This window comes from Netta rufina, assembly GCF_964035555.1.
Source record: "Netta rufina genome assembly, chromosome: 20".
Classification (NCBI taxonomy): Eukaryota; Metazoa; Chordata; class Aves; order Anseriformes; family Anatidae; genus Netta; species Netta rufina.
The window spans coordinates 2,323,761-2,351,401 of NC_140144.1; the positions used below are offsets into that span (position 1 = coordinate 2,323,761).

The window sequence follows — 27,641 nt, forward strand, 5'->3', positions numbered from 1 at the left end:
AACTTTTCACACTGTTCCTCAGACTGGGAAGTCACAATCTGGGCTAGCGGGCCTAACACCTCATAGATTGACCAGGGATTACTCTGCCATTCAGGCGTCATTTGGTTGCAACGGGGAAGTAAAACCAACCCAGAGCCTCATTTCTCATCAGTGGATGAGAACAGTCAACAATAATACTGTGGGTGGGAGACTGCTGTTCCTTGCTGTATACAGACAGCTGCTATGCCCCAGGTAGGCTCATCTTTACAGCTCCCCAAAGTTCACATCCTTTGACTCCCTCTGCACCAGAAAGCAGATACAAGGGGCATCAATTCCCCCTTTCTAGCTCAGCTTTCCCCACACTCTGCTAAGTTTAACGGGACTGAAACAACTGGATTACTCTCACACCAGTAGCTTCCCACATTGCTGTTCTAGCAGCTTCAGGGCTTACTGATCATGGCAGAGGCAGGCTCAGGGGATGCTGCTCCTTACTCGGCTCCCCAGGTACAGTAAGAAGAGCACTTGTCCCCTGCTCCTCACTTGCACTGTCTCAGCTGGCACAGAAGAGTCATGCCAGAGAAAAGGGGCTGGGGCAGTCCAGGGCACAGTTTTCTGGCGCTGGTAGAGCAGACACTTACTCTTGGAGATGCGTTCTGAATGTTTCAGTAAAGCTGCTGGCCTTCACCTCAGCTGCAGTCTCTGCATTGAAGATTGTTTCTAAAGCACACATCCACCACAGTAAAATGCAATCTATTTTATTGGTTAATTATATACAGGAGACTTGATATGCACAGTAACATTAGACAAGTTACCTCCACAAAAAGCAAGAGTAAAATCAAAAGTGACAGTCCGCTGTAAACAAAACTATACATCCTGTTGGATCTGTTGGCACTGGCTCCAGCCCAACTGAAAAGGCACTCCAAGAAAAACAGAAGCCAGCTGATGAACGCAGCCTGGATACTTTGTGCACTTCTTCCAAGATGATAATCCAGAGGCACAGCGTGTGGAGACTGAGTATCAGGGTGCGATCAAAGACAGACACAGGACATCACATTCTAAGCATGCTACATGTGTTGACATATGAGTTTAATTTACTCGAGTCTAATAATCATTAGAGTCCTCACCTCCCTCCAAGCACTGCTCGATGCGAGTTTAGTGTTAACATCAAGACAATTTAAATGCAGCCAGCATAAAGGCTGGGACTGCACCAAAAGCATTCAGCGCAAGTCATCGCCGGGAGGCCGGGTTTTGCTCAGTCTGGGAGGGCAAACAGCAGGCTGGGCCAAGAGCATGGCAGCCGGTGGAGGCTGGAGGATCAGAGGGAGGCTGGGACACGGGGAGGTAGGTGGCTTGTCTGGATTGTCAACATTTAACCAAAGAAAGCATGGCCAGAGCTGGGATTACAGATGTCCCTCTCCCAGTTGTGCCTCTCTGCATCAGCTAGCTCAGCAGCACAGAGGGTGCCAAGGGAGCAGAGCTACGGGCAACAGTCCCCACCGCAGACAGCACGTTGCCTGAGTGCCATCTTCTCTCCTGACACCTCCTCTTCAGGCCTTCCCTTGTGCACCTCACCCAAAGCCCCTGATGTTCACGTCGTGATGCTCATGAGCTGCTGGAAGGCAGCTGGGGCACCTGCTTTGGAGACTTCAGCCCAGTTTCCTGCTAAGTCAGCGTCACTTCGCTCTGCGTGCCGGAGAAAGCCGTGCGCACTCTCCTGTACGGGGTGGGCAGGGATGACTTCAAAAACAGAGGTGTTCATCCACAAGGCAGAAACAATGCTAGGGAGGTGACATGTACAGTGATGCAGAACTGAATTTGTATCGTAAAAGCCACAGCAATTGCATGACCCTCAAGTCACCTATCTGATCGTTTCAATCAGAGAATTCACGTCTGGTCACTTGAATGCAAAAGGTGGCTAAAAAGCTTCAGTGACAGCAAGATCTGGCCAAGCAAAGGCTTTATTTTACAGAAAGACATAGCAAGAGGTATATGAATTACCTAGTGTCAACACACAAAGCCACTGTACCCTATAATCACACATCCCTGTAACGGCAACAGCCCCAGCTTGTTCACGAGACCAAATGTAGAGGTGTTGAAACCCTTCAGGGATGAGGTCTCTGCAGCACAAAGCTTTCAAAACACAAACAGCCAACTCCAGCATGTAACTGCTTCACGTTTCTCTGACAAGCACTAAGATGTCCACACAGCTCTCCCATAGGGATTGGAAGGGTATGTTTGCCCCTCTCACAGAGGAACACGACTCCCAAAGGGCACAGAAGATCTTTACTCCGTGACTGATGCAGAGAGAGGGCACCAGGCTACCTGTGACTTCTGCAGCCTGCTACAGACACAACTCTCTCCAAAGACCTGACTGGGGAAGAGCTTAGCCTGTCTCTCATCAGGAGATTGCCACAATTTTTTCCATGAAAATAGCTTTACTTCTTTCACCCAGAAGCAAATTTGTTACTGAAAGAAGCTATTCAGAAGCCTGAGCTTGCTTTTAATTCATCTCCTTCTGCTCTGTATTTGCACTGCCCAAAGAAAACAAGATGACCAAATAAATACCTGGCGTCATCCACAGGAAGGTTGACTTTAGGTGGTGCAATTCAAGACCCGGCAGGACGCCAGGTAGCGGCAGTAACAGGCTTCCTGCTGCCATTCAGAGGGTGAGCTCTGCTGGTGGTAGCGTCAGCAGCACAGCGAGGAATCCGTACATACAGGAAGGGGCTGTGCTCCGTAAGGCATACAGGACAGAGAAACCTCTTCACAAAGATCAGCTTTCCTTACGTAGCTACTCTTAACAGCACAACTAGTAGCATCTTTGGAGGGGAAAAAAAAAACAACAAACTGCTACCGAGTGTGCTCAGACACTTTGATCTCAAAAGCACTTCCTGTTCACGTGGCACATCCTAGTCATCAGCCTGAAAGCGGTGTCTGTTTTTCAGTGGCCTTCTGGAAATCTCACCGTCTTCCCTTTCAGCCAGTTACAGGCACAAAGAGAGCATCCTGGGCAGAACACCTCCAGCTCTGCACCACATTCTAACTGCACAACATTCCCTACAACAAGGAGCAGTGTAATAAAAGTGCTAAACCAAAACTGCTCCTTGGAAAACCCAAAGTGTTTTCTGCACATCACCCATCCAGGAAGCTATCCTGTTTTGCTCATGAAATGTGTAAAGCTCATAGCACCAAATGGGAAGTTCTTTACTGTGCTACATGTATCCACTGCTGGCACTTTCAACTCCTGCACTTCCAACTAACAAAGTCACAGCGTGATTAAGACAAAGAGGAGTCATTTGCATTAGGAATATTTTTTAAATCAGCCCAAGCTGCTCCAAATTTCACCTGAGAATTAACTAAAGGCTGCTGTAATCCTATCTTTTCTTTCTTCACTTCCCTAAATCTCTCTTTTACAGAAACAAGGTTGTTTTCATTTCACTGAAGGAACAACCTTTCAGACACGTTATCCTTTAGCGTCAATAAATCATTTAGCTCTTGCTTCATTTACAGAATTAGTTTTAGTAAGCCAGAAGTCTAGCTCTAGATCCATCCAACGTGAAATCAATATGGGTTCATTGGTCTATTTAAAATCTGTTTGCCCTGTGAATACACAATTCTTGTTCTGCATCTACTCCATAAATTTCCATGATTAGGAAGTGAAAGCAGCCAAACTGAAATGTTATCACTTGAAGCTGAGTAAAACCACTGGATGTGTCAGAAGACTAGCAACACTTGTCATACTCTGATGGGCTTGGAGGACAGACTCCCCTAGACCCCCTGAAGCACTGGGGTCAAGGTACTCTCTTGCCAGGACAGACCTGAGTGTGTCTGATGTGCAGCACCAAGTCTTCCTCAGAGGCTGAGTCCTATGGAGCTCTGCCTTAGAAGGTGCCATTGGCCCCAAAGCCACAATGCCAGGAAGATCTCCTCCCCTGGTATTATGTACATATTAAAAAAAAAAAAAAAAAAAAAAAAAAAGTAAAATATCCATTCACACATGTAGGCTCCATTGGAAACTCTGATCTTTAGCTACTGTTCATAAAACCTTCACAGATGTACATTTACAATTTAAAAACAATTTTTTTTTTTTTTTTAAAAAAAAAAAAAGGAATAACCTCTACATTTCTGTCAGCCAACTAATTTCAATCACAGCATAATCTAAGACTAAAGCAAATCCTAGCCAATGGCTACCACGGGACCCTCAAGAGTCAACCCAGCTGCCAGCCTGCAGCATGGGGGAGCAGCATATTCCAGCTCCTCACATCCCTGCACCCCAGCTAGGAACTTGTGGTGAACTCCAGTTGGTTTTCTTTGTATCTTTTCTTTCAGCTTAGGAATGATCCAGTCTACATGATGGCTGCATTTCAAGAGAGCAGTGGGATGGAGGGGCTTCTGGGCAGCGTCCAGTGTTAATGGCAGTGCTCAGTGATATCCACAACAACTGCCTTTTTCCAGCTGAAGAAGAAATAGCCCATCCCTGCCCCTGCTGCCACAGCTATGCAGAGGTATCCGTTGTACGTCATGAAGATCAGCATAAGGAAGTAACTGACCACGACTTGAATGATGTGCAGTACTGTCTGCAGGAGGTGAGGGAAGCTCAGCATCTGCTGCCTGACAACACAAAACCCAAAGAACAGTCAGTATCCGTGAGACGGAGATGGGAAAATGCACATTCCTTACAAGAAAACAGAGCTCAGGCTGATGAGATGCCAAGGTGGGCATGAAATGGCAGAGGAGATAAAGCAGGCTGGACATAAACTTTTGCATGCATTTGTCATTTGGACCTGCTTTTCCCCACAGAGTTAACTGACAGTTAATGAAATACAGTACTTGCTGGGAAGACAAAAGTTTTAGATGAGAAATAAAACTGAAGTTTATTTTAACCCCATTAAAAAGCAGAATTGCCTTTTTTCTTTCCTTTTTTTTTTTTTTTTTCCTCTGAGAAGAGGCTTTGACTAGCTGTCAACAGGATGATTCTAAGGATTTTTTGTCAGGGTGGCTGGCGATAACACCCAAATTCTGTTTCTGGGAGCTCCCCAGATGTGTTCTTTTCGGCTTTGGAAAGAAATAATATTAATAAAAGCTCATCTGCATCCTTGCTGCTTTCCCTCTTTTGTCCTCCACCCTGAAGGCTGGCCAAGTCATTCAAGTGTCTAGCAGTGTCCAAGTCTGCAATTAATGTACTTTACAAAGAGTTATACTGACTGGAGAAAGTTTATTCTGTCACAATTTTTGCCTTTCTCAGGTGTTAAAAAGATTTGTCTTATAATGAAACGAGATTCTTACCCAACAGTTTTGTGCGTCTCCATCAAGATAGTGCCATTGGGACCTGGCACTGGCATGGAGTTGTAGCGAATGCTGACTTGGGATTTACGAAGCAGACATTCTCGGGCAATCTTAAGGCCTTCATAAAACATGGCTAGGAAGAAGACAGCCACAAAGGCACCAGCCATTTCTGACAAAAGAGGAAATGTTATTCTATCTGTGGAACACAAGATGTTTCCTTTAAAACGTGTCAGAAGAGACACCATACGATTCAACAATGTCAAACTGCATGGCCTACAACAGGGCACTTGTGCACACACAAAGAGGTGGTAAATGTGAATTTAACTCACACACCAACTGGAATTTCATACATGAAATGAAACCATCAATCACTCTGGCTAGTAAGACTAGTAAAATTCTGAAACTACATGAACATCTTCCTCTTTTTTACCCCACAGATGCCATTTAAAACAGATTTGCTGTGGTGTGTCTGGATATTTTTGGCATAATAAAAAGTAATACCAGCAACATTCATCAACCGCAAACACTTTATTTGGAATGGTCGAGACAGCATTACTAACCTCCAGGAGTATTGATTGTAAGTCCAGAAAACAGCAATGGCACATTCTCATAGCTGAAGTGGAAAGTCATTGCCTGTCCAAGACATAACATCGAAATGAGCCTGAATAGTCCATGCTGAGATGGAGCTCACAAAATATTTATCAAAGGCTGTTGTATTACACCAAGAATTTAGATCATTTCAGTTGGTCACAAGATAGACAAAAAAACCTCTCTACTTTAACAGACACAAGCTAGCCATGGCTGAAGATGCTTCAGTTTCCAACTCTAGGTCTTTTAGGTAGTGCCCCTTGTCAAAAGGCATAATTCTTCAAGGTCCCTGCAGAGGAAAAGTGCCTTCTCTTTGCTTTTGCAGTTTGTTTTCTCCTCAGCATCAGTATCAATAGTAGTCAGGGACTGGGGATGTCTCTATGGAGCTCACCCTTGTCTCCCCATGACTACTCATGGGTTGGGGTATAGGGCACTTACTTCTCCTCCCCGACCTCATATGAGCTCACACAGAGACGGGCTTGTATAGCTGAATCCCCTGGTCCAATCCTGCACTGTGCCAGTTGATTATTGTCTCCCTACAGAACCCCCTAATACTCTAGGGGAGAAGGAGAGGCCTAAATGCATGTACAATAACAACTATTATACAGAGTGGGACCAGAGCTTCCCCTGGGTGAAAACAAGGGCTTCTGGACCTAGACAGTGAATGCTGTGGGAAGGGGAGACACCAGTGATCCCAGCTAAGCTGCAGTTCGTGTCATCTTCCCATCCAGGTAAATACATTGCAGCTTAGCATGTTTTGAGCACAGCAGATATTCACGGCCCCAGAGCAAAGTGACTATAAAACACCAGTTTTTAAAATGAATTTGGTATCTTTACATTTATGCCAAAAAAACAAAACAAAAAAAAAAAACAACCCACAAATCAAAGAGTGTTACAGCCTAATTCCATAAACCATAGCTGAAACAGGTATTGATACTTGGTACAAGTGAGGAATGGGAATATGCATTCATTGGCATGTATCCAGTTTATTATCCAAGATATTTTACCTATTTACTTCCTTCCCTGACCATCGTATGAGCAATGCCAACTCAAAATGTCGTGCACTTAATCAGACTTTTCAGCTGGCATGGTCCTGTAATTATCCGTTAAGATAAGCAAGTGACACTTGTAAAATAACAGTAATTATACAAAAAGTAATAGATTGGAGAATGTCTCTAATTAGCTGTAAGATCATATGAAGAGCTTCATGAGGAGCTCTTGAGACTCTTTTCCAGATATGCCATCAGTGATAAGGCAGGACTGTAAGCTCCACTGGGCTCTGTACGGGGCCATGTTCAGAAGGGGAAGGGTTCTCTAATCCTCTGCTCTCCTGCTGTGATACTGTGTGCAATAGAAGTAGCAGCAGTGCTGCTATTTGGGGCGTATGGCTGCCAGGCAAACTTTAACTGAAAGCTTACAAAATGCATTTCTGAATACATCCCTATTTTAGATTGAAATGCACACTCTTCCCTCCCTTAAAAGCTTAAACTCTATTTTAATAATCTCAAACTCACCCCAAAAGTATTTAGACAAGGGAGGAAGAGCTGATAAAGGCCCTAGAAGTGGCTACACACAATGACACAGATCCTACGGTCATCATGGAAACTACAAAGCTTCAGTGATGCCAGCGTGCACAAGCCTGAACTTGCTTAAATCAAAGCCAGCTGGAGCAGCAGGACTCAGGAGCAGCCCACCCTTACTGCCAGTGTGGCAAAGAGCCCTGGTAGCAGTTTGCTCCCCAATTCCAGTGCGTGCCTAAAGTTCAGGAGAAAAAGGGCACAGAGTTTGCTTGCCTGCAGGTCAGCACAACCCACTGCAATAGCATGCATTCCTCTCAGTGACGGTTACTGTTTTAGCTAACAACCCAGGCAAACTGCATTTACCTCTTTTTCTTGCAGGAAAATGCTCACTTTGAATTTCTGCCTTTAGCTTGCCAGAGAGCTGACGCCAGGCTGGCTGCTAGAAAGGTTTTTGCAGGGAAGACCGTTTTACCATAGAATCCCCAGCTCTGAAATACATTTCATGTTGCTTATCACCTCCTACCACTCTCACCACAGGAGAGCACAGTAGGGCCTGGGTTTAATTGGATTGATTCATGCCTTCTAAAGCTAAGCTAAACTTCCAGTTCTGAAGACAACAGTCTTCAAGATGACAAGTTACCCTGAACCACAGACAAGGAAAAACACTCCACTTCATGCTGACCGTGCTACTTACCATCATCATCATCCCAGATCCATGATCATGTCCCGAGGCTGCTGTAGTGTGGTGATGATCAGGATGCATGGTTGGCAACATGGAGCTGTTCATGTGGGAATCGTGAGACATCTTCACTACAGAGATAATCAAAAAGGCATGTGAAAAAATGAGACAAACAAAGGAGAAAATTATATGAAGCTCTTTTCTAAACAGAGGACAGTTTCTCTACTGCTGCTGCAAGAGAAAATACTCTAAGCCACCAAGATATCGCCTGAGAATAACTGTCTCTGGATAAACTCCTGGAGCATCCTCATGGTCCTGCACTCTGACTGCAAAGAACATACAGCAAAGCAAGCAGGAACATTTAAAGGAGGTGTGTCCCTCTCAGCTTTACATCATTGTGTTGCTGCACCATCCTAAACATACTTGCCAGAAGGGCAGCATAATGTGATTGAGGTAGCACATGGAGACAAGTGCTCAGCATAAAGGAACATTTCTTATCTGTAAGAGGAAGAAGTCTCTTCTCAATTGCAGTCATGCAAGAGGCAAAAATGTCTCAAGCCCCTTTATAAATTGCATATACTAAAGGATCAGATTACAGTATTTCTCTTAATTGACAGTTATGCATTTTATTGGGAACATGTTTAACCAAGAAACGACGTTAGGTGGTACAAGACCTATCGCCAGGCAAAGGTCTGCAATAGCCACAGGCAATCCAATTTCATTTCCATGAGCTTTACTTTGTCACATCTCCCCTCTAATCACATTACACACAATGAGAAAAACATTGAGAAGGCTGCCAGTCTAAATCCCTAATCAGGTTACTGCGAATCAGGTATGTCTGGACATTCTACGTTAAAAATAAAAATGCACCTAGTGGTTAGATGTGCCCAAGGCCCCTGCACTCTGCACCCTGCACAACCTGGGATGGAACCAGAAACAATTCTTGGTGTGCACTGAAAGTTCACCAGGTGGAAAGGGCATCAGGACAGAAAACAACCCGGGAATACCAGTCAGTCCTGAAACAAGTGGATTCATCAGAGTGATGATCCAGGCAAAGACAACCCCAGCATAGTCCAGGTGAGATACCACTGAAGATAAGCACTGCTGCTGCTGTACTAGATCCTGTCTGGAGCACTCTGTAGCCTTCTGGTCCAGTCCACAAGTAAAATAAAGTGAAATCAAATCAAAATACAGACACTTTATCTGATTAAATTATTAAAAAAATAAGGGGGGGGGACTTCCTACTAGGTAAATCATCAGGAGCATTTATAACAGAGAAAAGAGCTTTAAAAGCTCTAAAAATCTAAGCTATTAAAAAGCTCAAAAAACCTAAACTAACTAGTTTAGAAAACTGAAGTACATTTGGTGTTTGAACAGATAGGTATGAATATATTTAGACCGGAAATCAGAAGTGAAACTCTAGAAAAGCTCTCCAAGCTGAAAGCAGAACTAGCAAGCAAACACCCAAACGGCAACCAGCTGATGGTGGAGCTGCTCCAGTTTGTGACAAAGACCTTATGGCAGAGCTGTGCAGGGACCACTGGGGGCCCGGGACATGACAGTCAGTGTGTCCTTGTGGACATCAGTGACACGAGGTGGTCTCAGAAGGCTTTGGAGTTAAAGCAGAACAGCAACAAGAGAAGTTAAAGATTTGTGGGAGATAAGGAAGCAAAGTTAGCAGTGCTGGGGAGGAAAGCAAGGGGAAAGCAATTAACACTGAAATTAATGAATGAAAGTTTGTAGCATACCTCTTACTGCATCAGACTCCTCCACAATAACTTGCTTGGAAAATTAACTCATAGTATAAGCTACTGGCACTGGCTAAAAGCAGAATGTATTCCCTGCCCATAGTTCTAGTATTTCATGGCTATTCCACTTACCTCCCCCTTCGATCTGTGCTTAAATACAGAGACCAGAAAAAGAGCTCTGAAAAATGTTCAAGGAAAAAAAAAAAAAAAAAAAGACAGAGACTAATGCAAGAAGCAGCTCACCTGACACGGACAGGCACTGCTGAAGGAAGCCCGCAGAGCAAATAGCGTGATTTTCACATAGTATAGCTTTAAAGCTCACTCTTTCTGAGAGTAAATGTTCAAGAGCTAGAACTGAAGTCCCAAAATACAAGCACTTGGAAAGGAAGCCTCTGTCAAGACACACAAGCTTCAAAATATCTTTTGCAGCAGAGAAGGAAGAGCAGCCAAGGTGGTTTATACCATGGGATCAAAGATAAGCGTGCCACAAGAGGAATGAAGTAATGTAAGAACCGCCCCTCTCCCCTGGCCAAAATCTCGTCTCTCCTTCTTCTTTTAGTTGACTGATCCACAGCCTTTGCCCTGGCACTCTCAGCAGTGACTGCAGCCCCACCTCACCACTCATTCAGTTCAGAGCATTACGCTGCCACCAGACTCTGCAGGTCCCAATGCACTCCACAGAAGCCCCGGCTCTTTACTAGGTCAAAACTCCCTCCGTGGTTGGTTTGTGTCCAATTTTTCACTGATTTACTGCCACCGGTCTTCACAAAGACTGAAATAATGTAAGTCTTCTCTAGGTATTTACAGTGTATTTCCCTTGCAAACAACAAGGCCAGTACTTACAGCAGCTGCATGTGGCCGGGCAGCCTTTGTACGGCGTACGGAGCCTGCTGGCTGCTCACCTGCGTGGCTCCTTGCCCCCAGTCCCCTCAGTGCTCTGACACCGAGCCCACCCCCAACTGCAGTTACCAAACACTGAAAAATGTTCTGTGAGATCCTGAAAAGCATGGGGGATTAAGTTACTCAAGAGAAAATAGCCAAGATCGACCCTTCAGCCATCTTTCTGTTACTAAAGATAACCAATGTGTGGACACAACGCTGTTTAAAAATAAATCACTTCCAGCAGAACAACCCAGTACAGTAAGTCTCTGAGTTTTACATCTTAGCAGGTCTGTTTACCCTTGTCTCAGGGTAAAAAGCAGTATCTGGACAGCGGGAGCAATAGACTAATGCTAATATTTCAAGCTGCAAATCTCTGCTTTGCTTTTGCAGACTCCAAGAAACAAACTGCCTGACACGAGCTGTGCCTGTCACAAAAAGAAGGTCACCATTTTTAACAAGCCTGGTGCCATACCTAGCAAAAAACAAACACACCCTGGTTGCTGTTACAGCAAACTCTCTAAATAACTTTAGCCATGAACAAACCCAGCATTGCAGCAGCAGGTATTTTTGTCTGAATGGGTGACTTGATCTCCCAACCGGTGCCTGCTCCACATGTTTGCACAGAGGGAAAGAGGCGCTGGGGCGTGTTCCTGAGCACGCCCCGGGCAGGGGACCAGGAACAGCCAGCGGCTGCACCAGGCTCCAGCACTTCTCTGTGTTTGCACACCTAAAGACCTCTCGGTGTACCTGTCTCCACGCTGCTCTGTTACCAGGGATGCACACATACAAGGATTTTTTGTTCCCTCCACAGTAATCTACCACATACAAAAACAAATAGGGTGGAACGGGGCAGAGGAATGAGGAAGTTCTTTCCGGGGCTTGATTCTTTCGCTTGTCCCGGGTCAGAGAAGCCACAGCCTCTGTTTCACGACCCCTTAAATTCTTAGGGAAAACAGCAAGACCCAGAGCTACACACAGCACCTCTCCTGCTTTAAGCTGTCACCTCAGAGCAGGACGGAGCTGAGCACACAGGCAGGCTGTGTTCACACAGAGCTTTGTGCCCCTCCGCTGCAGTGCCACTGTGGCAGCTCAGCAAACCAGGCTGGTTCCGGGGAATCACAGAAACCTACAGGCAGGAACAGGACCTGGCAACAATGAACTGTTAGCTCAGGTTCAGCACTGGGATTTACTTTCTCCCTCTGCCAACGTTTCACCAGCGCTGCCTCACCTCACGCACAGAGGAAAGCTTTGGCAGTGGCTCCAGGGCACGCAGAAGGGAAGGAAGACGGGCATCTTGTGCCAGTGCACAACAGAAAGAGTGGGAAAAGGAGCCGAGCCTGGTGAGAAGCCAAACACAAAGCAGGCTTCTCAAGCAGATCTCAGCCAGAAGACAACTGCCGTTACAACCTCTACAGTAGTTTCTTAATCTCTTGTGGCTCTGCTCTGGAAACAGTTAATCCAGAATCCCGTCAATTCATAGGAAATCACAGTTTTCTGCGGCAAACAGCCTTCCAGACACCCAAGGGAGACACACCTTTTACTACAGAGGACACGCAGCAACATACAGGATACACAAACAGGACAGGCTCTGGGAAGAAAGGATCTGCCAAGCTCCCAGAAAGCGCTGTACAAGTCAGCTCAGTCTGAAACACGGAGCATGAACAGAGTACCTCAGTCACATTCAGAAGGAATGAAGCCACTTTCCAAATCAGAAGTCTAACAGGATTAATAACGAAGCCCTAAATGAACACCCCTTCCAGCAGCAAACTCTCCCCTTCAGAACAGTGCCCCCATCTTTCCCATGCCAGTTCTGAAAAAGCAAGAAATAAAACCAATTCCCCCGACTTTGCCCAAAAGCCTTAAAATACACCTCTTCAGCTTTCTTTACGCTAATTATTTGTTCAACAGAGGCTGCTCTGGCTGCTGTGACCCAGCGCAGCAAGCACACCAGCCCTGCCTACAGGAATAGCTCCTGCACAGCACCCCCGGATTTCTGCCCGAGCACAGCTGCGTGGTTCTTACCTAAGTGTCTCCAACAGCGTTTCTGATAGCGAGAACAGGGTCAGGGGGTCCTTCTCTCCTCCTAAACAAGAAGTGAAAAACATCTGGTAAGATTTACTGACAATTAAATGAAAGCACCCAAGAGAAAGCCAAGGGAAAAAGATTAAAAACAGCAAGTTGAAAAGGCAAAGATCTCTTGCCTGCACATCACGTACAGCGCCGTCCTGCACGACAAAGAAACGCTACGTACGAAAGACATGAGTCATGGAAAAGGCAACCCAAATTTCAGTGTTCTACTCACGGCAGTCCGGCTGGCAGGCTGTTTGAGTTACTCTGGCTCTGAGCTCGTGGCCTCAAGCCCAATCTTTTCCTTTTTTTTTTTTTTCCTCCCAAGTGCTGTAAATGGAGGTGGGATGGGACACTGAGCGTCTGCACGCGCTCCAGCACCACTCCCTGGCTCCAGCCGTGGTCAGCACCGAATGGTCTGAGCTAGTCAGCATAGGGCCCGCGCTGCTGCTACTTCAGTCAGTTTCCTGGCAAACTTGACAACTTTAACTGCTTCTTTCCCAAACTGGCGGACTTCCTCCAGGATCCCAGGCTTAGCTTCAGAGCTGCTTAAAGGGACAAGGGGACAGCCAAGGGACAGCCAAATTCCACCTGTTGCTACTACAAGAGCACCCAGCAATGCCAGCCAGAGCCCTCCTGCGCCAAGCTGCACAGGCACACTTTAAAGATAGGGGGAACAAACAGATTGTTCTTCAGCAATTTACTGCAATGTGCTTTACAAATACGCACCGCTGCTCTCCAAAGCCAAAACTCCCCTCGGAGCTCTCCTCGTTGCAGTTTCAGCAACCCCAGGCTGAACTCGGATGCTCAAGGAGGGACTGACCCCACACACACACAGTTTGACCCCCATACCTCCCAACTGCATGCCTCTTTCCCCTTGCACAACTCCAGAAGAATGAACACTTACTTGTACATTAAGAATGTCAGCTATGTTCACAAGGTCACAGCAAAAATGTGTGGCTTGGCCTGGAGCTGTGTCACTACCTCAGAGTCCCACCCAGGAGCCTTCACCAGAAGTTTAGAACTTCCTAAAAGCTCGACACAGTAGAAGGAGTAAAGACAAGGAGCAAGGAAGAGAAGGGAACAGCTTCAGGAGGGAAGCTCCGTATGAAGGTTAGCTTGCCAGGCTGCCTTAGCTTGGATTTCCTGGGTTCTGTCCAGGACAGGAGAAGCTTGCAGACTGAATCAGTGGAGTCGAGCAGAAAGACACGCTGCGTGACACAGCGCACCTTCCACCTGTAAGCACCAGGCCCGTGGCTGCCTGTTGGTGCAGATGGGTTTCAGAAGGCTCAGAAGGAAGAAGACAGACAGTCTGGAGGATGTCCAGCTCGAATCAGAGGGTGGAGTGCAGGATGGGATGGACAGAAGAAAAGCTCTACCAGCAGCACGCAGCGTGCAGCCTCAGGAGGAGACAGTGCCGGGGCAGCACGACACACAGAGGCTGGAAGCAGTCAGCAAGGGCATGAGGAGGGAGATGCAGCAGACCAGCAGCATGTGGAGAGCGGTTCTTCAGCAGCTACCAAGCACAAGTGGAAGAAAGGACTTTTACAAATACCCTAGGGGGCTGTTAGAATGCAGGGAGGGGAGAAAGCCATGTGGAAGAACTGATCCTCCGCCACCACCTCCACCAAGGACCCCAGCTGGAACCACTACAGCACAGCCATGGATGCTGGAGGGCACAGCAGGGCACCCAGCACCCCAAAATCACTCCGTTGCTCACGAACCATGCCTGAGACAGACGGCTTGCCCAGGCTGAGAGGGAACCTTCCTCAGACCACCCCAACAAACTCACTGACTGAGGCAGGATATGCAGGGAGAGCGAAGCAAAGCCTTGTGCCACCCACACAGGGAGCTTCGAGGGTGAACAATTAATCCAGAACTCAGCTCAGGCTCTCTGCAGAACAGCCAGATCCCACGGCTGGGGGCAATGATTACGCTCTGCAAATACATGCCCCTTCCTCAGTGCCTGGGGGATCTCGGGGGGGGGTCTTAGCAAAGCCCCTGAAGAGCCACGCCAAAAGCATAGTCGTTTTGCTGTTTTTCTCACACTTCATCTGAGCTGCAAAGCTCTATCCTTCAGGGCTCCTGGCTGCCACCGTTTGTTTTTTTCTTTCCAACTCTTAAGTTTCTTTCCCACATTCCACACTTGTACCAATACCTATTTGTTCCTCTCGTTTTAGGGCTGCTCTTTCCCCAAGAGACAGAGGCTGCACCCTCCTGATGAAGCTGTCACGTTATAGTCCTGCACATCACAAAAACGAGTGGTCCAACACTGGAGCATGGATTCCCGCTGGGATGCTGGCTCGCACAGACTTCCTGGAGTTGCAAATCAGTTGGCAGCTCCGAGCAGCTATATACGTCAGTCAACTTTTAATTAAAATTAAGATTAGCAGAAGCTGATGAAGTATCAGCGTTGGTCCTCTGTATTGAACCAAAGCAAGACCCACACGTACAGCTAAGGTAAAAACTGACTGCCTTCCCCCAGCATGATCCCTGTTACCGAAGGAGGGGCCAGAGCTCTTCCTCTTAACATGGCCCCAGCCACGTCCCTCTTGGGGAGTTTATTTTCATAGCAAACTTGTCTGATCACCTTCTGTTAGAGACCCTGCTTGATCTGCCCCCCTGCAAGGGGAAGGTCAGTCCTAAGCTCTCAGCTTATGCAGACTCCCCAGGAAATCTCTAAATCTTTGAACACAAAACAAAAAAAAAAATGATCCGAGGACAAGCTGTTCTTTACAGGACAATGCACCAGACTGCACGAAGCAGAGTATCAGTCCACCCATGTCATTACTAATGGGCCCAGTGAAGTGGAAGGCAGCAGAAACAACCCTGCATAGCAAAAACACTGACTGTAAAACCCAAAACAGTGGAGGAAAGGCTAAGAAATGCTAGCAAGGGATCTGCACAGACGGAGAAAATAACATTGAGTTAGGCAGCCTGAGCAACAGAGGGACTCCTCTGGTGGTGCTCAGCCACACTGAAACTGCAAGAGATGGAAAAGCAATACATGGTGGGCAACCACAGGCAGCACAGCAGAGCTGAGGAGTCCTTGCCAATGTTCTCCTGGCTGCAGCCTCACTCCTGCTACTGCAGTCTGCCAGTTACAGCCCCAGTTCACGCACACCTCCCATCAGGACCAGCACTGGTCCTCCGGTGCCTCACAGCGGGCCCCAAACCCCACCAGGCTGAAGTTCTGCTGTGCTGGCCACTTCTCAGCCCCATCAGGCGAGCAGGTAAGCTTCCTTCCACTGAGATCACAGCCACATTTAGCACAAGGCAACAGCACTAATGCCGTCATTCCTTGCTTTGTGCCTTGCTCTCACAAATCCAGGTCAGCAATGCACTGGGGGCGCATCAGCACAGGGATCAGCAGGAACTCCCCGCACCTACAGGAGAAGCCAGGACACACTCTCACACGGACTAACAAGCATTAAGGTTTGTTTTGAATGCAGAAATGCAATCTGAGAGAACTCTCCATGCTGGGCCCAACCTGGGGGTCACCACCCCCACCTGCTCCCCACCACCCTGGGAGGATCGCCGCCTCTTCAGCACAGCAGCTCCCTGCGGTCCCCTGCGCCGTGCTACACGTGAAAACATTGCTGAAGGTGTGCGACAGGCTTTTGGACTGAGGAGACAGCAGCATGTATTCCTGCCTAGACCACAGTCATGCAGCTGAAAATAGAGCATCGCCCTGGCACTGAGAAATGCAAAAGCTCAGGAAGGGCACGACACCGGGAGAGCCGCTGGAATTGCACTTGGCAGCTCCTGCGAGCACCACAGGATGCAGGCTTGCAAAACACGGCGTGGTACTTGCCTTGTCTACAGGTGCTGGTTTCACAGACACCGCTGAGCACACATCTGCCACAAAAGGCTGGCTCGAGGGAGCTTTTTTTGGGTGATGGACAGATGCTGAAACCATCACGGTGCTGCCGATGGTTGGCGACCTGTGCACACACGCATGCACTGCTCTTATCCACACAAAGGACAGCCGGGCAGGAGGCGGTGACAAGTTTTGGAGAAAAAGATGTTAGAAACAGCATGAACTGCAGCATTCCAGTACACCAGCAATAACCTTCTACCATCCTGATAAAACATGAGTCCTTTAAACCTGAGTGATTCCAAATTAACGCAGAGACCCTGGTGGGGCAGTTTAAAGGATCCAAGCACAACCCAGCCTTGGCCTTCCTTGACAACCCCAGCCAGCGGGACTGTTCTGAGCTGAGCAAATCAAAAGTGCAGCTCAGGAAACAAAGCCCGGCCACCTTGGCCCAGTGGGCATACCCACTGACCAGAAGCAGAGGCCAGGAACAGAGCTGTCAGCGGCGCGCTGTTTTTTCACTGCTAACCCACAGCAACAAACATCTCGGTCGGCATTCAGGAAAGGGGAGATGCTGCACCAGTGGGTGGCGACCCGGTGACAAAGGCGGTGCCAACTAAAGGCAGCCACAATCTCTTCAACAGTTCAAAGTCTGCCTGCTCACCTCTGAGGGCGCTGAGCCTTCCCATTCCCTCACGGTACCACTTCGGCCCTGGCACAGCCTCCACCCAGCACCTCCACCCAGCCCGAAGCGAGGAGGTGCAGGTGCCATCGGGTGCCAGCGCAGAGCTTTTGTGCCCCTCCCGAGCAGCTTCTTCCCTTCTGTACGTAGGCAGCACTGACCCACGCCCACTTTCATTTCTCTATTTCTTCCATCACCAACCTTTCACGTTCTGTATTTGCTCCGCGCTGTTTATTCCTCTCCTTTTTGCCACACAGTCACCCCTCTTTTCTGCCCCCCAAGGGCAGAGACGTACCTGAGACCGAGGCACCTCACAGACACAGGGCCTGGGGAGTCAGCGCCAGCCCCACGGCTCCCGGAGCAAGGCAGCTGCCACACCAAGGCTGTCCCGCTCATCTGGGTGTGCCACGGGATCACAAGCGCCAAAAACTGACAGAGGATGCTCCGTTACCATTTCTTCCTAAAACTGCCAGGCTAAAGGGCTCCTCCACCAGGATTCCTCGTAGCCAGCACCAACGCAGAGCTAGTACCAACAAGTCTCCATCAAAGGCCGTTCCCAGGAGGCATCTGCAGAAGAACTTCTTCAGCACTCCCTGTGCATGCCAAAGGCTTCTGAAGCAATTATCCCGAGACTGCAGTCTGGCAGGGCAATTTATCACAGCTCCATCTCTCCTCCTCAGATCATCAAGGGTATGAACCAGCAGCACAGTAACGCGTCCCCATCTCACAAAACGCCCAACACCCAGGGAACAGAAACCTGGAGGCCTCCCCTCGCCCCAGGGACCGAGCTGTATTTAAGCAGAGATAAGGCAGAGAGGTTAAATCCCAGTGGTTTAACAGGCCTTGGTGGGATGCCAGCATAGCTGAGCGCATTCTCACTGTACCTGATGTTCAGGCAGGACCCTTCTGCTAGAAACTTCTCGGTGCTTGCTGTCAGCCGGAGCGAGCGGCCCAGCCCTCCCTGCTGCCAGAGGAGGGCAACAGGACAGCAGCAGGGAGGAAGAAAGAAGAGAGCTGCCACATGACCCGCACTTTCCAACATTACACAACTTCTTGAATAAATAGACACTTCCTTATCCTCGGCAGTGGTTTCTGCAGAGATGTTACACAACCGAGCCCAGGAATGGTGAGCAGTGAGATGCGATCCATGCGGCTTGAGAGCCGGGCACGTCCTGCTGCTTCGCCCCATGCTGAGGGACTGCAGCAGGGCCTGAGCCTCACGATACACTTCAAACACTTTTTAATCTAAAAAAACACAATCTATATTTGAAACCTTATTCTGACAGAGATATTAGATAACTTCTGCTTCCTGAACCTAGCTCTGAAGGAGTTGACATTCAACCCCTCTTCCTATTTTATATGTCCTAATCAAGAACAGCTTCCAGCATGGATTCTTCTATTTACAAGAGACTTTTGTTTTGATTTAATGATGGCAAAATTCACATCTGAAAAAATAAATCATAAAAAAAAACTTTTGTGTACAACCTTCTTCATTGTGTTCACTAATTTAGCAATCAGATTCTTGCAGGTTCATGCCACCTGCAGCACTGGTATGTATGAAAAGGAGAGAGCTTGCCTCACCCAAAAAGGGTGTCCCTGCCCAGAGGGTAAGGAATTGTATCATTGTTTGTGACCATTCAGTGGCCACACATGGATGCCATCAATCCATAACGAACGCCGGACAAGGTACTGCTTGCAAGCTGGTATCTGATAAAGCATTGCTACATGGTTTGCTGAAGTGGAATACACACACCAGTATAAACACTATTAGCAGCTCTGACCAGCCCCAGCTAAAATGGTGCCTTCTAGTCTTAAATCCTGTAAAACTGTAAAATAATCTCAGGAGATACACAATGAAACTAGGAGCCAGCAAGCACATTCTCAAGTAAGCAAGCAAAATTTTCTGCAGTTGCAAAAATGCCGTGTGACTCAATGTGCCCTAAAAGTGCACTAGCTGGCCTTTAATACAGGTGAAACATTACTGATGTTATCTAGTGAGATCATAAATACCTTTGTCTCATGCAGACAGAACTAATGCACAAGGTAATAAAATGAATAGCATCATAAAATGAAGCCAAAAGTCCATCAACACAATTCAGAAGATTCACAGATCTTCCTCTACTTGACCTTACTGTTCCTGATGAGACATCAGGAGTGCTTGTGGTTGAATTTTTTCGTCACAGAACTGCTGAGGCCTAGGAGACCTCCTGAGATCATCTCATCTAACTTCCCAGCTCAGCTAGAGCAGCTTGCCTGCTCAGCACCTCATCACCACCTGGGCACTACAGCTGTGCGTGTAGTTTAATGCCCTGTACGTGCCAAGGACTCAGCAGTTCTCGCAGAGATGGGGAGGAGATGCTGCATGCTCTGGAGAGCAAAGGTTCTCCGATTGATGGACGTGGATCCAGATCAGCAGCCTAACTAAAAAGCTCCTGTTCTTAAACATTTCATCCTGGGAATCCTTTGGCAGAAAAGTCTTCCCTCCAGTCAACTCAGGCCATGTCTAAGGCACTGCAGTGGGAACAAAGACACTTTTAAGTGGATGGATCAGCTGACAGCAACTTAGCCATAGACACAAACCTGCACACACAGAAAACAGGCTTGGTTTTCCCCTTTGGGTATTTTTCACCATCACAGCCAGTCTTAGGCCAGAAAGAGCCAGTAGCCACACAAGTTCTAAATTGGCTTTCAGGCTGTTTTGAGAACCTGGACGAGAAGAAAAGCACCCTCCAGAAAGCCTCATTAATCCACTTTTAGGAATCCACTCAACACATATGATATGAGATATACCCATGTAAGCAATTCATACTTGTTTTTCCATCTCCAGTACTGCCACACACTCATCGCAGGGCAACACCTTCACTGAGCATTAGCTTCTACCACATGTGAAAGCTTCCTTGAATAAAAATCCCAGGAGCACATTTCGCTCTAATTTCTCCTCCCTTTCTTCTCATCCTTAAATGGCTGTTTGCCTACAGTTGCTCCTCAGGTGCATGTCCGTATGCAGACACAGCATTTTAAGGCGGCCACTCAGCCGTCCGCCTCCCCTGGAGCTGTCATGCTGCAGCCCGTGCCAGACCTTGCCGCAACAGCCACGCGTGGTTGATGTCAGCTCACACGGGAACACGCTTGGGTTTCCAAGTCCTGGTCTGGCGTGTCAGGGTCACCTTTTAAACGTTGGCTTTTCACTAAACGACTAATAGTTTGCAAAACTATTTAAAAAAATATTTAGTGTTCCCTGCTTACAGAAGCGCAATGTATGCCTGCTCGTTTCACTCTCTGTCACCATCTACGACTCTGCCTCCGAACAAAATCTTGCTCTACCAGAGCTGAGGAACAAAGTATTTGGGGCTTCAATTGTCCAAAACATTGGTTTGTTTTGAGAAGCCTGAAGCTGTTTTTCAGCAAAATGCAAGGTGGAATGTATGTCACCATCAGCGAAATCCATGCTACTGTGCTTTTAATTAAGCCCAGGATGTTGATCTCTGGCTCGGCAGATGGTTAAGACCAAAATATACATCTCCAGAGGCACTTTCCCACTCTTGCTCTCTCATCTCAGATAACAGCAAGAAGATGGAACATTTGACACACAAACAGTCATGTCAATCCTTGTAAGAGTTAGGGAAACAAATTCATTGCCCTAGTCCATAGAACAGAGCACCTCTACATTTTCACTTTGGGAGATGCAAAAATACAATCCCACCTTGAAGCTTTGTCACCTCAGCAGGGGAGAAGATCTGCGATACCAGGAAACAGGAAAGAGCCATGAAACCAAGCCATGCTCTGGGAAGGGACTTGCATTTGGAAGAGTCAAGTAGTCTTGGTCTCATGACACTCTTCTGACAGGATTACCCCCAGGGTGTAGAAAGCTAGAAGTAATAGCGATCAACAGAGTTTTGATTCTAGCTCTGAGTGACGATAAACCACCCTGGGAATAAGCCTTAACACTGCCTTTTTCATCTAACTCTCAAATCCTTGGGCTGCCACAGAGCTGCTAATCCAAAGTAGAAATGATTCAGAGCTTAAAAAAAAAGAAAGAATCTGAGTACTTACTATTCCAGGGACAGATTTTCAATCTACTGCCTCCAGGCGAGCAGTCTTCTCCAAATGGGCTACAATCCTGAGACGGATCAAAGTTTCTAAACTTTCAGATAATGCTGACAAGCAGAATGCATATCATTATCTATAAAAAGGCTAATCATTAACTACTGCTCGGATTTAACTCTGATCACTTTTACTCCGCTTTAAACCTGTTTATTGCCTGACCCACAGCTAATTTCAAGCCAGACCTATTACCTGCAATCTGGTCAGTGGGGAATTCAGCTTCACCTTGGTAGGCAAAACCAGGGATAAAGGCTGAAGCAGCAGGGATTTGGGCTACATTCTACTCTGGGTGAAACCATCTCACAAAATATTGACAATCCCTATTGTTACAGCCAAAGATTTCATATAACCCAAGATAAATATTTGCCGCTCGACCTATGCAGCCCACAGAAGACAGAAGTCAATCATGTCAGGACCAGATGAAGGCCTGGGATGCTCACAGAAAGCTCCACGATAGCTAAAGTAACTCCCGAGTTTTCCTCACAAGACCTTTTCAAAAATGCACCGAGATTTTAGAACTCTGCCATTCTATGACTGACTAAATGCGTTGTAGAGATGATTTTCAAACACACTGCAAAAAACATGTTTCAGATCTTCATTTGTCAGAGAAATTAGTGCTTTGCTTGCTTTTGGATATCGTTAACAGAACAAGCTGAGGTTCATTTAGTAGCTTTTCCACAAAGAAGAAACGTGAAGCTTTCAGAGTTACAGGTCAGTTTTTAGGGTTTTAGAGGGGTGGCAAAAGATGACAATGAAGCAGACACATGATAAAATGTGCAGAAAGTCTTCAATGACATCCTAGTCAAATACTGACTCTCTGACCTCTCTGATTAGTAGCTGGCATCAGCGATAGAAGAATAAATGTGACAAACAAGAAAAAGTTCAAGAAGCTCTACTGGGCTGTGCAATATAAATGCCTGTATTGTAAGCACAGTGGTTTCAAGAGCTGCATGAAAAGGAATCAGCTGGCAAGCAGCGCACATGATCCTACAATCGTGATGCACTGGAAAGTTTTACTTAATTCAGCAAACTAAGGAAAGTCGTATCATTGCCAAAAGGTATTTTTAAGCTATTTTGTATTCTGCCCGTTTTGCTTCTCCACTAAAAAGTAGTATTAGACTTTATTATGCACAGAGCAGGATATTTTATAACTAAGGACACCATTTTGTGTTTATGCTCTGTATGAAGAAGGCTGCACAGAAATGGCTTTACAAGTACAACCAAACACACAGCAGGAACACAAAAAACTCTTTCCTTTGAATTATTTAGGCTTCAATTTGACAGTTTCTATAGCTTATTTCTCTGGCTTCCTTCAGTCTCAACTGACACCACCTTAAACATTAAGGTTCAGTACTTCCTTGTGAGATAATGTCTTATCCCAAGTTCACGACGGCCACCAAAGCTAATGGAAACCTGATTTGTATAAAACTCTCCTGGCAGAGAACCCAGAAATCATGACTCAGTCTCTCATTATCTCCATCAGACCAGGAGCTCAGATAAATATGGGAGCCATAAAAGAGTCAACCAAGAGAACCAGACCAATGCTCTAAGTTGTATTTCGCTTCCATAATATTCCATGGCTGGGTGTGTTCCTCAGGAGCTTGAGCTGCTACTTCCCTTATCACTTTGATGTCCAAAGGTTGACTTACCATATCGGAAACACGCAGGGTATCTTGCTGCCCTCCCACGGAGCACTGCCCTGACAGCAGCTGCTGCTGTCACGTCCTGAGGGCTGAAGGAGAATGAGCTGGGATCGCCTGCCTGCAGGGAGCACTGCCTTTGAGCCTGCTCCATTTGTTAGTGTTTTTCTTTCCCAAGTAAAGGATGCAAGCTGGAAAACGCAGGCAAGCTGTGACAATACATTGTCAAATCGCTATAGCACAAAGCCCTTCAGAGCAGGAAAAGTTAACTGAGGTAGTAACTGATTAAACAGATCCCTGGCTCTCAGCATTGCCTCTGTCCAGACACAACATGGAGAAACCCAGCCGGGACCTGCGAGGAACTGTTGGGCTGCACCGTGCACCGAGGCTGGGCACTCAGACACCGAGCCCGCAAAGGGCTGCTCAGATATCCCACACAGAGCGTGTTCAGCATCTGAAAGAAGCAGGCCGGGTCACAGGGACAAGCATCTCCTTCAGCAGCCTGGAGCCATTTGCTGTGAGGTTCTGCTTTTCAAACAGCTGCTTCTCCAAGCTCACAAAGCAGCAGGCTACCTGGAAGGCTACCGAGCGTAAGCTTGTAAGATGAGGAAGTGCACTGCATCTTGGAGGTGGCCTGAAAGTACCTAATCCTACAAATCCAAGTCCAATTAAATTACCTGTAACAAAGAAAAGCCTGTAAGTTTAAGTGTACGCACACCTTCCACCAAGGAGACATCTTAAGTCTTCAAAAAAAGAAAAAAAAGCTAAGACTGTCAAGCCTTCTCTTAGGCAAGTTAGCCAAAAGATCAGCTCAACATATCAAAAAGCTCATTTTCCAAGCTCACGCTCCTTGAGCACAGGAATGAGATTTGAATCTTTGATCCCTACTGAGCATGCATGGGAAAGGAGAGCTTTGTGAAGCGAAGCAGCTCCCTGAAGTCACAGGAGAGAACTTGGTGTTCTCGCTGTTGGCTGTACAGCAGCTGTATCCTCTTCACGGCGTTCTCCCAGCTTCGCAGGCCTGATATCGGGATGTGCTGAGCATCCACTAAGAACTGGATGCTCAGCACATGAGCTTCCAGAAGAAGCTCAATCACTTGCAACGTTTTGGTCCATTATCCAGAAATACCATGCTCTGCTGTATTAATTTACACCAATATCAGAGCGAACGGATTGTATGCACGTAGACCTTTTTTAAACAGATTATAAATGGCTTCCACACCTGTGGTAAAACAATGACTGTGGGATTTGGTAATTTTATGTGTGCACAGTAAAAGAGAAAAAAAAAATAGATTTAAATTTAAAATATTTTTTCATATAAGCAATTGTTCCAGCCAGCAATCAGTTGCTCAAATGGAAAGGACTCTTACAGATATGAACTGGTGGGAGAGAGGGAGGAAAAGACATCTTGTGAAATCCTTGCTGAGCAGATGGCAACCACAATTGGGGCAACAGAGAAGGAAAAGCATAAGAAGATATTTTATCACAGCCTCCCCCATCTAGACTTGGCTTCTAGACCAGAAAAGTCAAGTTCCAGGACCAAAACATGAAAGGTTTTAGAAAGTTAATTTGTAGTGCAACAAAACAGGAGTTTAATTTGCTTGCAATAACTAGTTCCATTATTCCCTGCATTAGCAGATTCCAGCTTTCAGCTGAAGAAAAGGTTAATGAAAAAATCATTGGTCTCAAGTCCCCTGGGACTTGCCTGGGAATATTTCCAGAAACTAGAATTGAAACAAAAGGCAATAGTACTCTATTAACTAAGATTCAATTTTCTTGAAAAAAAACCACAAACAACAACAAAAAAACATTAACTAAACTGAATCTTTTTCATTCTTCCCTAACAAAAAAGTGCCAAGACTCCCAGCAATTTCCTGGCAGATTCCTGGAGAAGTTCATGCTGGCAGTCTACTTCAGCTCAACCTCACAAAATTCTGAGGCAGATTACTGCTAACTTTCAGCGTGACCTTCAGTCAAGTGTGGAGAAGGCAGGTCTCAGAGACATGAAATTTTCCTGCTGGGCAGAGGAGTCTTTATAGCAAATACAGAAGCCAAAGAGGAAAGGAGAAAATATTATGCTTTAGTTCAAAGAATACAAAAATTTTGTCTTCCCTCTGACCGAACATCTGACTGAAAAACAAGATCGCTGAAAGGAAGCTCCATAGGGCACTGACTAAAGACTTACTGTGCGAATACGGCAGGTCTTCTCATCTGTTTGTACTAGAAGACTGTTAAAGGTTAGTGTTCTCAGTGCCTTCCCTTCTCAAGAATAAAACTCTCATCCAGGGATAGGGTATCTCACTCATCCAAAACTTGGAAGTTGCTCTGTAGAAGTGGGAATCAGAGAAGAACCCTTCCAAACCTTTTTTTGAGAAAAGAGGGAAGGGGAAGGGCCTTCTTGTCCTTGCACCACTGCAAGTCAGAATACCTGTCAGGGACCACACCTTTAAAACAAAAAAGCACACATGCAGAAGTGACCTGAAAAGCTGACTTAATTCTTCATCTTTACTGTAGCCTGGAGAAATTATTGTAATTATCCACCTATCTCAAAAGCTGCTCTAGATTAAAAATCCAACAGGAAATACAAATAATTCTTTGTAACATCCAACAATTGGCAAAATCTCAGTAGAAAACAGCTGTATAAAATTTAGCAGTTCGTACAACAAAGTTGTGTGGGAGTGTACAGCCCCTCTGGAAATATTATTCTTTTCTATCCTTTTTTTTTTTTTTTTTTTTTGGGGGGGGAAGAGAGGGGGAGAAGCAGGGAATGAAGTAAAAAATGCATAGTGCAGATTTCAATCTACATAGCAAAAAGCATCACTTTAATTTTGTATCATACAGCAGCTGGCTTCACCAAGGTATTCATGCTGCTCTGAAGCCAACACACATTTAAACGCTAATATTTACACATCATTTTCAATGCCCCACATTTTAAGGAAGGCTGAGGAAAAGTAGCACATAATCGAAACCTTCCAGAAAGTCTCAGAAAATGTTACATCAGAAGTAGTAAGAATCGGAGCAATTAAATTGAATCCTAACTTAGCCTACACAATCCCATATTGTTACTCATAAAAAATACTGCAGGAGCTTTACTTACTTCAGGCTCAAGCAGAGGCAAGTGAAGATCAAACAGATTAAAAGAAACTAATAAATACTTGTGAAGAGAGTTTAATCCACCCTTGCACAAAATACCACACTAGTAAGCATTCTGAAGCTTGGCATTTGAGCATGGACAGGAAAACTTGGTCTATGATTGTGAACTCGTGTGCAACCACAAGCCCGCTGCAAGCTCATTTGCTGAAGAGGGCGATGAACAAAGCTTAAATTAATAAAAATGACAAGTGGTTAAGGATAGGCTTAGCAATGAGGCTTGCCTTAGTGCTGCAGTATGCATTTCCACCAGAGACTTTACCCCACTTCACTGAAATTAAGACTGTGCCGAATCCCAGTTTGGGAAAGCTCAGCGCAGGGGCTGTTCGTGGGACAGCAACCCTTGATCGTACCAGAACTTTCTTACTGTCTTCCTGATATCTAAATTAACCCTTGTACTTTAAAAAAAAAAAAAACAAAAAAAAAAAAAACAAAAAACACAACAACAAAAACAAAGGTTGGGTACACAAGAATATTTTCAACAGGACTTATAACACTGGTATTCTTAAGTCACTTGAAAATTAAATGCTAGTGCATCACTACGCCTTATCCATGCAGGTCTTCGCTCTTTAAAAACATCCTGAATACCGCAAACTTGACAGAAACCAAGGAGGCCGAGCACCAAATTCTCCCTTCACATCAGCAGCTCGGGACGCCCACCCACACGAAGCTCACGTCCGCTGGCCACTTTCCGGTAGGCACGATCTGCTATTAGCAATTAACACCCAACTATTTATAAGGCAGCTATCACGCGTGTGTGTGTGTTTCGAACAGAAGCACGGGGTTTGTCCCTGTGCAGGTGTCACCGGCACAACACCGAGCCCTGCCCGCAGCGGCCGTTCCCTGCCTGCGGCTCTGCTCCCCCAACGAGCAAACCCCGCTGGGACCCGGCTCCGGGACACCCGGCCCTGGGGTTTCTGCTCTCAGCAGACCTGGGTTTGGGGTTTCTGCCTTCGGGGTCCCGGCGCCCTCCCGCCCGCAGCCCCCGGCGCCCCCGAGCGGCTCCGGCAGCCGCAGGGCCCCCGGGGGCCGCCGTGCCCGGCCTGTGGGCACCGCCCGGGCACACACCGGGGCTCGGTGCCCGCTGCAGGGCCCGGTCCGGGCGGCTCCGACACCCGGCACCCGCCGCGGGGGTGCCAAGAGCCCCATGGGGCCGCCCCCCCCGACCCATACCGGACCCATACCGGACCCGTACCGGACCCGTACCGCCCCCACCACCTCCGCCGGGACCCCCCGGACCTTCCCGGTGCCCCCCAGACCCCGACCGAGCCCCCCCCGCCCGGCGGCACCTCCACCCCCCCCGCCCGCCCGCCCCCCTGAGGGAGCTGAGGGGGGGCCCGGCCTCGTCACTCACCGCGCGACCGCCACGAGGCCGGGCTGCCTCGCCCCGCCCCCTGCCCGCAGCGCCCGCTAAGCCCCGCCCCTTTCCCCCTCGGCCCCGCGCTACCGGAGCGCCCGGCCCCGCCTCAGCGCCGGCCGTAAAGCACCGCGCTGCCGCC

General features: G+C 47.1%; 1 protein-coding gene across 2 annotated transcripts; it reads right to left on the reverse strand.

Annotated features, from left to right (window-relative positions):
- Positions 1-718: 718 nt before the first annotated feature.
- SLC31A1 (solute carrier family 31 member 1) lies at positions 719-27,554 on the reverse strand. 2 transcript variants are annotated; one of them, XM_084298943.1, is made up of 6 exons: positions 27,497-27,554; positions 12,705-12,765; positions 8,068-8,183; positions 5,826-5,898; positions 5,266-5,434; positions 719-4,590 (listed from the first exon to the last, which is right to left on the reverse strand). In XM_084298943.1, exons 3-6 carry the CDS (start codon positions 8,176-8,178, stop codon positions 4,389-4,391), a joined length of 555 nt encoding a protein of 184 aa, XP_084155069.1. In that variant the 5' UTR covers positions 8,179-8,183; positions 12,705-12,765; positions 27,497-27,554; the 3' UTR covers positions 719-4,388. The 2 variants fall into 2 exon arrangements, with proteins under 2 accessions (XP_084155069.1, XP_084155070.1); XM_084298944.1 differs by lacking the exon at positions 27,497-27,554 and adding an exon at positions 12,985-13,737.
- Positions 27,555-27,641: the final 87 nt, after the last annotated feature.

Coding starts and splice junctions, on each gene's coding strand:
- SLC31A1 (XM_084298943.1), bottom strand. CDS start 8,178: ATGTCTCACGATTCCCACATGAACAGCTCCATGTTGCCAACCATGCAT. Junction 5,899..8,067: donor GATCTGGGATGATGATGATG/GTAAGTAGCACG, acceptor TGTCTTGGACAG/GCAATGACTTTCCACTTCAG. Junction 4,591..5,265: donor GAGACGCACAAAACTGTTGG/GTAAGAATCTCG, acceptor TTGTGTTGTCAG/GCAGCAGATGCTGAGCTTCC.